Here is a 14,047-nt window from a genome sequence, read left to right on the forward strand (position 1 = left end):
ATGACTATGGGGACAAATCTGATACCGCGAATTTTAGGGATCAGAAGACTACAGTTACAAGACAGACTTATCTTCCAGGGGGCCCGAGGCAGACCACGAGTTTTTCCTCCGGGTTTACTTGCGCTTTTTGCAAGAAACCTGGGCATTTGATGTCCCAATGTTACGCCCTGAAAAGGAAAAATCAGGAGCGGAGTCAGACTAGTACAACTCCGAATGCATTGGCCAATGCGAGAAATCGTCCTTGGATGACAGTGCCTTGTGAAGGTTCCTATGCCAAAGTTACGGCATCACAGAACGACCTTGTGCAAGAGGGTTACAAACCTTTTATTTCAGAGGGGTTTGTGTCACTGGATGGAGACTTAACGAACCAGAGACCTGTTAGGGTATTGAGGGACACAGGAGCACATCAATCTTTGATGCTTGAGGGCATTTTGCCATTGTCAGAGAAGAGGGCAACTGGTGTTAGTGTTCTTTTACAGGGGGTTGGTGGCTATGTTAAAGCTCCACTTCATGTCATCCATTTAAAGTCTGATTTGGTGTCAGGACCGGTCACCGTAGGTTTACAAGCCACTCTTCCTGTAAAGGGAATCTCTTTTGTTATCGGGAATGATTTGGCCGGTGGTCGAGTTTCTGGGATTCCGATGTTTGTTGAAAAGCCCAGTATGGAAAATAACACCGCACAGTTAGAGCAGGAGATTCCGGGTATCTTTCCATCCTGTGCAGTGACTCGTGCTATGGGTAGGGAGCGCTCTGAAGAGAAGGAGAAGGTACTGATGTCACGCTTTGCACAGGCACTTCTTGTCAAGTACCCTGAAACTAAGTGTCAGCACACACAAGTCATGGATGGAGGCAATGTTGGCAAGCTCTTTGTAGGTGGACTGAACTTTGACACAGGTGAAGATGTTCTGGACTCTATCTTTGGCAAATATGGACCACTCTTGGAAGTGCTGCTGATAAAAGACAGGGAGACGCAAAAGTCGAGAGGGTTTGGCTTTGTCACGTTTGAAAACACAAAGGACGCCAAAGATGCAGAAAAGGATTTGAATGGCAAGGATTTGGATGGTCGGACCATAACAGTAGAGAAGGCAGGCCATGGGCGTCGAAGGGGCTACAGAGGAGGAAAACGTGGAGGTAGTTTCAGGGGTGGCTATGGCTCCCGGGGTGGGAGTAGTAGTTTTGGTGGCGGCCGCAGTCGTGATTACTACGGAGGCTCCCAGCAGCAGCAGCACAGTTTTGGCAACTCTCGACGGGATGACGATTACGGTGGTACCCGAGATGGGGACCGCTACTCACGTGACTACAGCACCCGACTCTACAACCGTGATTACAATTTTTATGATCAAGAGAAGAGTTGGAAGCACTGAGTGCTCAGGAGCATCCGAGCCAAGATTCCTACATGGATTAACCCGTGAACTCCACGTTCCTAAATGCGTCCATGCAGTGAATACTTTCAGGCCTCACCACCCAACCACCATGAAACCTGGCTCTCAGCTCGGCCTCCTTCAAAAGTGCTATAGATTTGCTTTGCTTTGGATTTTTGGATCACAACCCCTTAACCTTCATTCATAAAATGAAAAATAAAAACCAGAGGTTGATGAGATGGAGTTTGGCTTTGCAGGAGTTCAACTTGGAAATTGAGCATGTAAAGGGCAGGGACAATGTCGTTGCCGATGCTTTATCCAGAGTGAACTAACTTTGGAAATTTCTGAAGGTGGTTTGGAAGTTTTGTTGCTTTATTTTGGGGAATATTAATTATTGTTGCTCACGTGAATTGATAATTTGGGTGTGAGTTTTAGTTTTGTTTGTTAAAAGAGTTTTTGCCTGCAAAGAAAGTTTTCACTATGTTCAAACTTTCTTTCTTGAGGGGGGGAAGTGTTACGGATTCGTCACTTCCGTTGTTGTGGTTTTCATCCACTGTAAACATTTTTGATTCCATGTACTATTATATTGTTGTCGTTTAAGGGAAATAGAGATTACTATTTTCAAAAGGTAAAAAAGTTAATGTTTTAAATGAAACCGGAACCGGACGACGACGAAGAGGAAGAGGAGAAGGCGGAGCGAGTGAGTCGGACAAGAAGCCGAGCTGCTTCGAGGTCTGGAGCGAACGATTGGCGAACGAGGGTCACGAGTGAACTTTGGGTTTCCCGGGAAAGGGATTCCTGCGACAGAGTTGTCATCGCTGTGACAGATAAACCTGCGTGACAGGTTTTGCGGTTGATTCCAGAGAGAATCATCAGAGTGCCGTTACGCCACGAGAACGGGCTGTCGGCCATTTTTACCTCGCACAGGATTTGCGCTTCGCTCAAGGTTTTTCATCTCGCTTCAACCATTATTAGTGCATTCAGACATTAATCTGGTGTGTGTGTGCAACGTGGCTTTTGAGTGGGAAATCTGTGGTTCGCCGAGTGGGAGCCGTGGATCATCCACACCCGAAGGTGTGATTTCCCAGTCGCCTTGAGGGCACCTTTGCGCAGCTTTGGCAGCATGACTGTGACTGTCATCCGAACGGGATTTTGGTCTCGATTAGACATCGTTCTGATGATTACTGGAGCGGATCGACTTTGGCTTGATGCCGGAATAGAGACATTGGGAATGTTCTTCTTTTCGCTCACTTGGAGCACAGTGAGTTATATTGTACGAACCTGATGGTACCATCATAGGAAATATATATTGGTTGTACAATTGATTACTATTGTTGTTGTACTGTTATTCTTGTGTGATCTTAATACAATACTTGTTTGTTGGTAACAATTGGTGTGGTTTCACCATTGATCTTTGACATACAGAATAACACATCTTTCTGCCGTGACTCCTCTCGGGGCTCGGAGTACACCGTGACCGGGGTTTGGGGAGGAGCACGTAACAGTTACGCCGGCCCAGAAAGAACAAGGGGCTTAATCCCCCCTCGGTAAGGGTAGGAAGGGCGGTGGAAAACCGTAACAATTGGTGTCAGGAGTGGGATGAAAGTGGTGAGTGGAAGTAATTGGTGTCAGGAGTGGGATTTGAACCCTAACAAAAACATTTTGGACGAATTGGCTCCAAATTGCGAGCGGACGAAATTTAATTTAGATCCAAATTTGTATTCGTACCATGACTAGCCAAGGCGGTCGAATGCCGGTGGGGGTAGATGATAAGGAAGAATTGATAACCCAGGACCAAGAGGGAGAGTTGGTAGAAGAAGGGAGAATTGATAAGGGTGCGGCAGCAGTGGAAGAAAATGGTGGCGCCTTGCACGTGGCGGCGGAAGCCGAGCCCGCGATGCCAAAGTACATGCGATTTTTTATGGACCAAATAATGGCGGAAATGGACACCCAGAGGGACGAAATAAGGTGTGACATGGAGGGGTTGGAAAACAAAATGGGTGGTCGATTGAAAGAAATGAGGGACGAAGCAAGGTGTAACAAGGGCGAATTGAAAGAAACAATGGATGCCCAAAAGGTCCTGGGGTGGGGTGTGCACCCCGATTGTGTACCCCGGTGTAGAATCGGTACACCGTATCCCTGCGCATCGTAAGAGGCGACCAAGGGTTGGCGTCAGGAAGGGCATCCGGCCATAAAAACATTGCCTCAAACAGGGAACCATGATTGTCATGGGGGCCCGCAAGGCTAACCCCCGCTCCAGCGGGGAAAATGGCCTTAAAACGATCATTCATTCATTCATTCATTCAATGGATGCCCAAAAGGACGAACTTCATGGGATAAATAAGAACATGAAGAAAGAAATAAAAGAGATGGGGAAGGACATAAGGCACAGGTTGAGCGAGGAGGTCGCATTGGGACGCGACGAGGTGACGCGGTGTGAGGAACGTGTGGAGAGCGAAGTAGAGCAGAGCGCAGCTAAGTTGACTGGGGGTATAGAAATCGCGACGTGGGGTGTAGAAAAACCGGCGATCGTCAAATTGGATAAAGAAATGTCGGGAGCGCCGGGGAAGGTCGAATTGGGAGACGAAATTTTATGCGCGCCGACGGCTGAGGTAGAAAAAGAAATAATGGAAATTGAAGAAACAATTGGGGCCGAAGAGACGGCATAGTCAGAAAATATATCATGGGAGAAGGAGATGGAATGCTCACAAAGTTTGTATTTGCATCGTGATGTCGGGCTTGCTAACCAAATGGAAAGTTTGCAGGTGCTGGCGGGAAAGGAGATCCCCAAGGTGAGTAGGAATAATGGCGCAAATGTGTTTGGCGAGCTTGGGAAAGAAACGAAACCCGGGCGGTCGTGGAAGGTCCATTGTGCGGTGTACGAGGGCGACTGGTGCGCGTGTGAGAGAAAAGTGTGCACCGGAGTGCGGGTGTGAGAGAGAAAAGTGTGCGCCAGAGTGTGCGGTAACGAGAGAGTGAGCACGAGAAGAGTGCGTGGAGAAAAAGTGTGCAATGATTGGGTGTGCAACAGGAGAATGCACACCCGTGGGTGTTACAGAGTGTGAGGGAGAATGCACACCGGACTGTGTGCGAGGAGAGTGTATTGCAAAGCGTGTGCAGGAGTGCACACCAGGGGGTGTTACAGAGTGTGTAACAGAAAAGTCTGCAGTAAAGGAGTGTGCGAAGGAGTGCACACCCAAGAGTGGGGGAAAAGAGTGTGCGATGATTGGGTGTGCAACAGGAGAGTGCACACCCGTGGGTGTTACAGACTGTGTGCAGGAGGAGTGTGTAACGGATTGTGTGGAAGGTATGAGTGCGCCTTGGTGTGCAGGTGCGAGTACGGTGTACGCGGGAGAATGCACACCGGACTGTGTGCGGGAAGAGTGCGCAACGGAATGTATGGGAGGCGCAGGGACGCCTGGGTGTGCGAGTGCGGAGTGGGTCGTGAGTAGTGAGAACGCGGCTCAAGCATCGACACCAACCGGGATAGCGTTTAGCGCGACGGATAGCCAACGTGAGCCCTCGGTGAGTTGTGTGCGGCAGGGATCGGCCGGGATCGGTGCGGCGGCGATTTCACAAGGACCACCGTGCACGACCCGTGCCAGCCCCCGCCCTGTATGGTTGGTGCCGCGCCATGGTGGCAAAGGCAATCGGCAAGGTTCAAGGGGAGGTAGGAGATTTCGGAGCCGCGCACCTTTGCGGGTGCGGTGCTCCGACCATGGGCGGTTGGGCCATCGTGCATGGGACCGCGAGGCCCCGCGCCGAGATGGGCCCCTGCACCTCGGCCCATCCATGCCTCCTCCCCTGGATCGAAAATGGCGGACGGACACCCCATACAGGCGACAAACCAACCGAATGGATCGCTCGGCCTTTCAAAGCCGAGCCATGACAATGTATTCCCACTTGAAGAGGCTCAAGTATGGCGGACTGATGGAAATAGTGTACCCTATGTGGAGGAATGGTAATTTTGCCATTCCTCACACGGTCAGGGCCCATGAGCATTAGATTAGGGGGATAGCAGTGATAGGCACATGGGGGGCCAGCGATGGTTACCTCCATGGGGCACCGAAGCTAGCCGAGGGAGGGCTAGGATAATTGTTAGGGAATTAGAAGACTTTAGAAGACAGAGATTTAAGTAGTGACATTTGTACCTATAGTGGGGATGTACAGTCACGTGAAAAAGTAAGTACACCCCATGTAAAGTTTTGACTTTTTCAACATATTTCAACATGCAGCTATTTGACCTTCATTTCAACAATATTGATAGATAAAGGTGATATAATATAACAAATATCATGAAACATTTACATTTTGTAGTCCATTGTATAATTTAAATTAACATAAATGCAAATTTCGCATGTGGAAAACGTAAGTACACCCCTACATTTATCACTACTTCAAATACCTAAAATTAGAATCAGGTGTACCAGCTCAGGTGCAAATGATTAGAACATCGTTCAAGAGGATCTTGGAGGAACCTGTCTTATTTAAACCTCAGACATTTAGTTTGGTTTGCTCTTTGTTGTTGAAGTGTGCGGCGTCACCATGCCTAGATCAAAAGAGCTCTCTGAGGCCTTCAGAAAGAAGGTTATAGATGCCTACGATTCTGGGAAGGGATTTAAAAAGATCTCCAAACAATTTGAAATCAATCATTCGACTGTCCGGAAGATCATCTCTACAAGTGGACAAGATTCCAAACAACTGCCAACTTGTTCAGGCTAGCCCCCCCCCCCCCCCCCCCCAGCAAGTTCAGCCCGAGAGCAGACCGCTAGATGCTGAAAGACGTCTCTAAGAACCCCAGAACGTCATCACGTGACCTACAGGTAGCTCATGCCCCTGTTGATGTCAAAGTGCATGAGTCTACCATTAGAAATAGGCTGTACAAATTTGATCTACATGGGAGGTGTGCCAGGAGGAAACCTTTGCTGTCCAGAAAGAACATCAGGGCAAGACTAAGGTTTGCCAATGAACACCTCGGCAAAGACCAGCACTTCTGGAACAATGTGCTCTGGACATATGAGTCAAAGGTAGAGCTATTTGGCCACAGTACCAGAAGACATGTTTGGCGAAAACCAAAGACAGCATTTGACCACAATAACCTGATACCAACTGTAAAGCATTGTGGTGGAAATATTATGGTTTGGGGCAGCTTTGCTGCATCAGGGCCTGGGCAGCTCACCATCATATAATCCACTATGAATTCTTCATTGTACCAGAGGGTGCTTGAGGATAATGTGAGGCCATCTGTCGGAAAGTTGAAGCTCAACCGAATGTGGACCTTGCAACATGACAATGACCCTAAACATACCAGTAAATCCACCAAGGAATGGCTGAAAAGAAAGAAATGGAGGGTTCTGGAATGGCCAAGTCAAAGCCCGGATCCAAATCCCATCGAGATGTTGTGGGGGGATTTGAAACGAGCTGTGCATGCAAGAAACCCCTCAAACATCGCACAGCTAAAATAATTCTGCATGGAGGAGTGGGCAAAAATTTCTCCCAGTCGATGTCAGAGACTGTTAGACAGTTATAAGAAACGCCTACTTGAGGTTGTTTCTGCCAAAGGGGGCAATACCACCTAATAGAGCCAAGGGTGTACTTACTTTTTCCACATGCGAAATTTGCATTTATGTTTATTTAAATTATACAATGGACTACAAAATGTAAATGTTTCATGATATTTGTTATATTATATCGCCTTTATCTATCAATATTGTTGAAATGAAGATTAAATAGCTGTATGTTGAAATATGTTGAAAAAGTCAACACTTTACATGGGGTGTACTTACTTTTTCACATGACTGTAGGTAGATTAGATGGATGATAATGACGAAGGGAGTGCTTCGTGTAACGGGAAGATGGGGAAGCACGAGTTTTAGGGGAAAAGCAGTTAGATAGATGATGCTGTGTGTGTGAGGAATTGTGATGAAACAAATGGAACTGTGTTTGAGGTGTGCGAGGAAAAATGTGTGTAAGCACAAAAGGTGTGCGAGGAAAAAAAAGTGTGTGAGAATATTTGGTGTGGAATGCTTGGTGTGGAATGCTTGGTGTGGAATGCTTGGTGTGGAATAAAAGGTGTGGAATGCATGGTGCGAAGGACTGAATAGGGGAAGAGTGGAACCCATTCGCGAAAGCCCGGGGGGGGGGGGGGGGGTTAGTGTAAAGCCAGGTAGAGCGTTTAGGCAAAATTTGTTTGGATATTGACACCTGTGGTGCAGGTAGTGGCAAGTAGTGCTTTGGTGGGTGCGTGAGACTGTGGAATGGCTGGGCGTGTGGTTCAATTGGTGCGTATGGTTATTGGGGCACTCCGCCACTGGTAGTTTGTCGGCCAGGTGAGGCTGCAGGTAGGCTCTGGGAGCCAGTTAGGGTAGTTGTGAGTTGTTGAGTGGGGCCCGAGGATCCCAGGAGAACACCCGGGTTGCCCAATGCCAAGGTGGGCATCAGGGGGTAAAGTGCCAGGAGGGGCCTTCCCCAGTTTAGATAGTCGCAGGAGCAGGTAAGCTCGGGTGGCGACTTCAGTGGCGGAGGTGCGCAGGTAGTTGGACCTGCTAGTGGAGCCACACGACGCAGCCCCGAAATTGTGCAAGGGCACAGTATGAAAATTTGTGGGAGTGAGACCCAAATTCGGATGGCATCACAGAGTGGTCAATTGGAATTCGGTTTTTAGAACCACATAGTTTAAAGAGGCCGATTGGCAGGGTATGACCCCGGGTAGGTTAAAAGTAAAAGTTACTAGTGTAGTTAGGATGAGAAATCCCTTCGCGCCATCCACAGCCATTCACCGAGGAGGACGAAGCTCCACACCAGGACTTGGTAAACTGTTTGAGTGTAAGACGCATCATGACGTAATGGGACATTGTGTTTGTTCCATTCCTTCCTTCCTGGGAGGGATTGGGAGACGAATTTGGATTAGAGGGGGATATGGGAGACAAGACGTAGAGACGAATTTGTAAATACAAAATGGGTAAGGTAGTGTAAGGTAAAGTAAAAGGGTAAGTAAGTGAGTAAGTAAAGGGTAAGTGTAAAAGGGTAAGGTAGTGTAAGCCGACGTTGGGGGGCACGGACGGTTAGGGACGAGCCTGCTCTGCTCACTCTTCCACGCCCCTCACACTGCATTACCTTGTTTTGCTGTGTAACTTTGCACCCTTTCCGCTTTGCTGGTCATGCTTTGTCTCTCCCCCCACCCCAGGACCATTTTGGAGGTGGAGCTGTGCAGCACCATCCACCTGTGCAGCATCCCTGCTGCACTTTGCTACATCTGTGCAGCCGAACAGCGCAGCACTTTGCTGCCATATCCTTGTGCTATAACTTTGCTGCACATGTGCAGCACTTTGCTGCCACAAACACTTTGCTGCACCACATATACTTATGGACCACAAGTCTTGTGGCCGTGCACCTCTGCTGTGCAGCACCTTGCTGCAAATTCACCTTGCATCTTCGGACCACTTGTTTTGAGTGGCATGAATGTCACGCAGTCGGACCACATAAGTTTGGCCCTGCTTGGCAAAGAAATACAATAAAAGAATGTTTTGTGCATTTTTATTATGGTGTGCTAGGGATGAGAAGATTTGTAAGTTTAGTTAGCCCTGAAGAGCAGGAATGGCTTGTATGCCGGTCCGGGGGCTAGCCGGTTTGATATATGCACACAGAAGATGCAAGAAGCAAGCAGCAAATATGAATTGATGAGTGTGTTTGTGCTGTGCTTTTTCTCCCCTCCAATCCTCTTTTCAAAAAGGACAGGTCCTGGGTCATATAACTGTAAATAAGGTTAAGTTTTTTTGTGCTTGTATATAAAAATGCTGCCCACCGGCTATATGTTTAGTTTGACAAATTCCGGATTCAGTTAATTGTGGGCGTGATTCTGTTAGTTAGCTACTCAATGCAATAGGGGGGACATATTTAGTGTTTTAAAACTGTCGCGCCCACGGGTTAGAGTAAATGTTAGAGGGAACCACATCTATATGTCACATGTAAAAGTAAAAGTTAATTTTCCAGATCATTCTCAAAACCGGTCGTTCCATTTTTGTTAGGTTCGACTCGGCGACGAGTCTGACAAGGGAGAGGGGTAGTGTTGCGGTTTTGAGTTTTGTACAATAAAGGTTAAATTTCCCCCTCATAGTTTAGTCACCCAACAACATGTAGCCTCGCGATAGTGCAGTTATCTCTTCGTATTTGTGAGCATAGTCCTTTTCCTGTGTTCGTTTTGCGTTGAGTAGAATAAGGAGAATAGGTCCTTTCATTGCCTCCATTGCCTTATGCCGCCGTACGCCTCTTTATGCTGCCTTTGGCTTTTTGGCGCGAGTTGACACGAGGCGGGCCTGGCAGGTCGGGTCGGGACTGAATGAGTGCAGCGAAGAAGCTGACGGAAAGCGCAAGCCGCCAATCAAGGCTCAAAGGGAGTGGCTGCGGCAATGCGTCACATGGCGTGGTTGGAACTTTTGAGAGGGCTCAGGGCATGTCCATATAACCCATCGCGCAAACCCCCAAGAGGAGTTGAGGAGCAATTGAGGTGAGCAGGAGTTGAGTGCGGAGAGGTTCGAGTATTGATGAGAGTTACGAGATCGGAGAAAGATGCGCATGAACCCCGTATAAGTGCTCCTATTAAAGTGACGCTCGGTTGAGCTTAAGGCCGAGCCTCTATTGCATTGGGTTACGTGAGTGATAGCGCGCTGGTTACTAAATGCGCTGTGGAACCACCCAGCCGTGCTGAGAAACACGTACCTTTCCTTCCTGCCTAATCTGCTGCCTTTTGTTCGAGAGACGCGCTGTGAGGATCCTTTTGCACCACCTGCTTACCATCTTCACGGGACGTGATGGGACCGTGGAGAGCACGCCGGGCCGCCGTTCCTGAACGACCAAGGCAGCGCGTGGACACCAGCCTACCTGCAATTCCCCTGTGTGAGTGTGATCGGGCCCGCGTCTGGGTATAAGTATAAGACTGATTAAGTTCTGCACGGTGTCTGCTTTCTACCGACTTGTACATTGTGTAAATAGTAATTAAATTGTGTTATTCCTTTATTCGACCGTCTTGTGTTTTCCATCATTGACTGAGCGTGGTACGAATAGAACCGCTCGAATCGGCGTCCAATATTAACGGTAACTGCACGGACCACATGGTACGCAATCCGCTCGGTGTACTCAAATTACATGTGGCTCGTGCGAGGCTTGGTTCCCCGCTTCCGTGGCGGCGCAGGTATTTAGGTACGTGCGAGACTAGGTCCCGAAACCCTACCTTGCGTTTGCCCGGAAGAGGCGTTTCAAGTCTCGGTTACGCCGGCCCAGAAAGAACAAGGGGCTTATTCCCCCCTTGATAAGGGTAGGAAGGGCGGTGGAAAACCGTAACAGTATTATGATTGGTGTAAATCATGACAACACAGCAACTCAGGTACAGTCATTATCCTCAGCTAAAATAAGCCCGTTCCTCAGTAACGACGCGTGGTGAGGCGAGCGGAGCGAGCCGAGCCAAGCTAGTATATATATATATCCATATATAATATGTGTGTGTATAAACACACACATGTACATTAAAATACGTGCCCTGGTGATGTCCCTGTACTTGTTCCATTGCCTCCACCACCCTCCATAAAATGCCATTGCCTCCATAAAATGAAGGGATGATGGACTAAACGGCCTCCTATTGCATGAAAGGTCCTTGTTCAACGTCATTAAGGAAAGTGAAAGGGTTGCGAGGATTTCAAGCTTCAGGATAGAAACATTTTCAAGTGTTGTGAATCATTTGTTTACTTCAAGGGCACTCCGAAGGACTGTCACTGAAAGATAAACAGTCCACAATTATAGCCCTTTATTGTAATATTTCCTGGTACCCCTTTAACGTTTTTGTAAGGTTCTTTATTGCTCCATTTGCTACAAATAATGCTGGTATGATGTCAAATTTCTTCAGTTTCTACATTTCTTCGATTCATTCTTCAAGTCATAATACTTTCCCTTATTTCCATATATTTGAATACTCCTGTGTTTTCTTGTTAATAAGCACATAAATGGTTTTATAGGCACCCACATCAATGGATCTTCATCTGTGCTTTTTGGTTTGATGAGGCACTGAACGATTTTCCACATATTTCACATTGGCATGGGGGATCACCACTGTGACATCTCATGTGCATTATTTTAAGGTCCAATGGAATTTTGAAAGATTTTCCACAAATTGTGCATTTGTTTGGGAGCTCACAACTGTGGATTTTCACGTGCCAATGAAGGTCTGACAGTTGACGGAAAGCTTTTTCACAATTTCCACATTTGTGTGGGTACAAAGTGCCATGGATCTTCACATGCCTTTTGAGGTCTGAGGATGCAATGAAAGATTTCCCACAAGTTTGACATTTGTATGGAAACTCACCAATGTGAATTCGTATATGCATTTTCAGGTGTGATGAATGCTTGAAAGATTTTTCACATGTTGTGCATTTGAATGGACGTTCAATGCTGTGAATTCGCATGTGTGATTTCAGAGTCGATGAGATTTTGAAAGATTTTCCACAAAGTTCACATTTGTATGGACGATCACCAGTGTGATCTCTCATGTGAATTTTCAGGTCTGATGATCTAATGAAAGATTTTACACAAATTGTGCATTGGTATGGACGCTCACCAGTGTGACTTCTCATGTGAGTTCTCAGGTCTGATGACTTCATGTAAGATTTCCCACAAATTTCACATTTGTATGGACGATCATCACTGTGACCTCTGATGTGAGTTTTAAGGTTTGATGACCTTTTGAAAGATTTTCCACAGGTTGTGCATATGTGAGGACGCTCAGAACTATGAATATTCATGTGCTCCTTCAGAGTTGATGAGGCATTGAAAGATTTTCCACAAGATGTGCATTTGTATGGACGCTCATCACTGTGAGTTTGTATATGAGCTTTAAGTCTTGCTGGGTTAATGAAAGATTTTCCACAAGATGTACATTTGTATGGACGTTCAGAACTATGAATACGCATGTGATATTTCAGGTTTGATGAAGAACTGAAAGATTTTCCACAAGATGTGCATTTGTATGGACGGTCAACACTGTGAGTTTGTGTGTGAACTTTAAGTTTTGATGGGTTGATGAAAGATTTTCCACAAGATGTGCATTTGTATGGACGCTCAGCACTATGAGTTTGCACATGAGCTTTAACCTTTGAAAGGGTCATGAAAGATTTTCCACAAATTCTACATTCGTACATGTGGTCGCGACTGTGGGTTTTCATATGGATCTGACGGTCTGATGGAGGAATGAATGATATTTCACAATTTCCATAATTACTACTGCCTGTTCTAACATCCTGTTGCCAGATTGAGGGCTGATGGACTTTGTGAGGAAATTCATTCTGTGTGAATGTGTTTTGCTCATTTTTGATCATGTGCGTCTGGAAATGTACAGACAAAAGGTCTTTTAAATGGGTACTGTATGGGCACTTAAAACATTTGTACATCGTATCAGCAGTAATCTCATGGTGCTTTTTCATGTGCAGCTGAAGTGCAGATTCTGTTGTAAACTTCAAACAGCATTTGCCGCAGGGGAACATCTGGACATTCTGTGGGTTGCCTGAACAAACATACAGAGAAAACATTGTAATGACAATTTTTGTGTAATGTATTCAATATTTCACAAAAGAATTTTAAAATTTTCAAAGGAAACATGATTTTGCAAGGCAGCCACTTTACCAACATCTCAACCCAATCATATAACGGCACAGACGTGCTGCACACACATTACTACCAGAAAGGCTTTTACTGAGTTGTATTTACCATTTTGGTAAATCATCACACCTGCGCCAATTTCATTGACTTGTCCTCAGCATGTATCTGAATTTTAATGAACCAATCAAATTTCAAAATTTGACATGGGGCAACTGTTAATTTGAATCATAGATTTAACAGGATCAAAGCACATGAGCACAACTACCCTTATTTTTGGGCCATAAAGCTGTCAGACCACAGGATGAGAAAAATGCACGAGTGTCACTTCGCCATAGCCCCACATCTGCACCCACCCCCAGCTTTGCCCCAATCCTGCACATCCCAGCTTTTCTCTAACTCCACCCCCTAGCTTTGCCACAACCGCACGATCCCCTCCCCCAGATTTTCACCAACCCCGCAATCCTCCAGCTTCGCCCAAGCTCACAGGCTTCGCCGCAACCCCACTCCCCCTACTTCACTCCAGGACTGCACCACTCCAGCTTCACCCAACCCCCGCACCCTTAAGCTGGCCCAGTCCCCTCTCCTTGCTCCTTTCCACATTCCTGCACCCTACCAGCAGCTCCTCCTTTGATCGACGTGAAGTTTGTCCTGGTGGCAGAGTCACATTGTACATTAAGAACTCTATTTCTCACTCTCCGTGCTCTTACACCTCCCAAACCCCAGGACCTCCTTCTTATTCTTCTTTGGCATGCAGCACAGGACTGCAGGTAGCATCATTGGCTGAGGACATGGTTGTGCCGCTGATGCAGTGCTCCTATTACAATACACTGGTACTCACTTTGCCGACCTCGGAAGGATGACAGGCTGAGTCAACCCCACCTCGTGTTAATTCAACGGTCGACCGGGATTCAAACTACCTGATCCCAAGCCAGCCACCCTAACCATTAAGCCAACCCCAAAGTCCCCAGGAGTACCTCTGGCTGTGACCTCCCTTCCACTCCCAGCTCATGTTTCTCCATGTGTTGTACCATCCTCCAAACAGT

General features: G+C 46.9%; 1 protein-coding gene across 10 annotated transcripts in view; it reads right to left on the reverse strand.

The window, feature by feature from the left end:
• LOC137414567 (uncharacterized) overlaps window positions 1-14,047 on the reverse strand; it is a 154,768-nt gene that overhangs the window by 55,930 nt on the left and 84,791 nt on the right. For 8 of the 10 annotated variants that reach the window (XM_068100092.2, XM_078770015.1, XM_078770020.1 and 5 more), the window contains one exon: window positions 11,146-12,909. The exons of the other annotated variants lie outside the window; for them this stretch is intronic. In XM_068100092.2, the coding sequence (XP_067956193.2) occupies window positions 11,378-12,909 (1,532 nt within the window). In that variant the 3' untranslated portion in view covers window positions 11,146-11,377. Of the gene's footprint in view, window positions 1-11,145; window positions 12,910-14,047 lie in introns of those variants that run through there. 10 annotated transcript variants of the gene reach the window in all.

This window comes from Myxine glutinosa, chromosome 1, assembly GCF_964187855.1.
Source record: "Myxine glutinosa chromosome 1, kmMyxGlut1.1, whole genome shotgun sequence".
Taxonomy (NCBI): Eukaryota; Metazoa; Chordata; class Myxini; order Myxiniformes; family Myxinidae; genus Myxine; species Myxine glutinosa.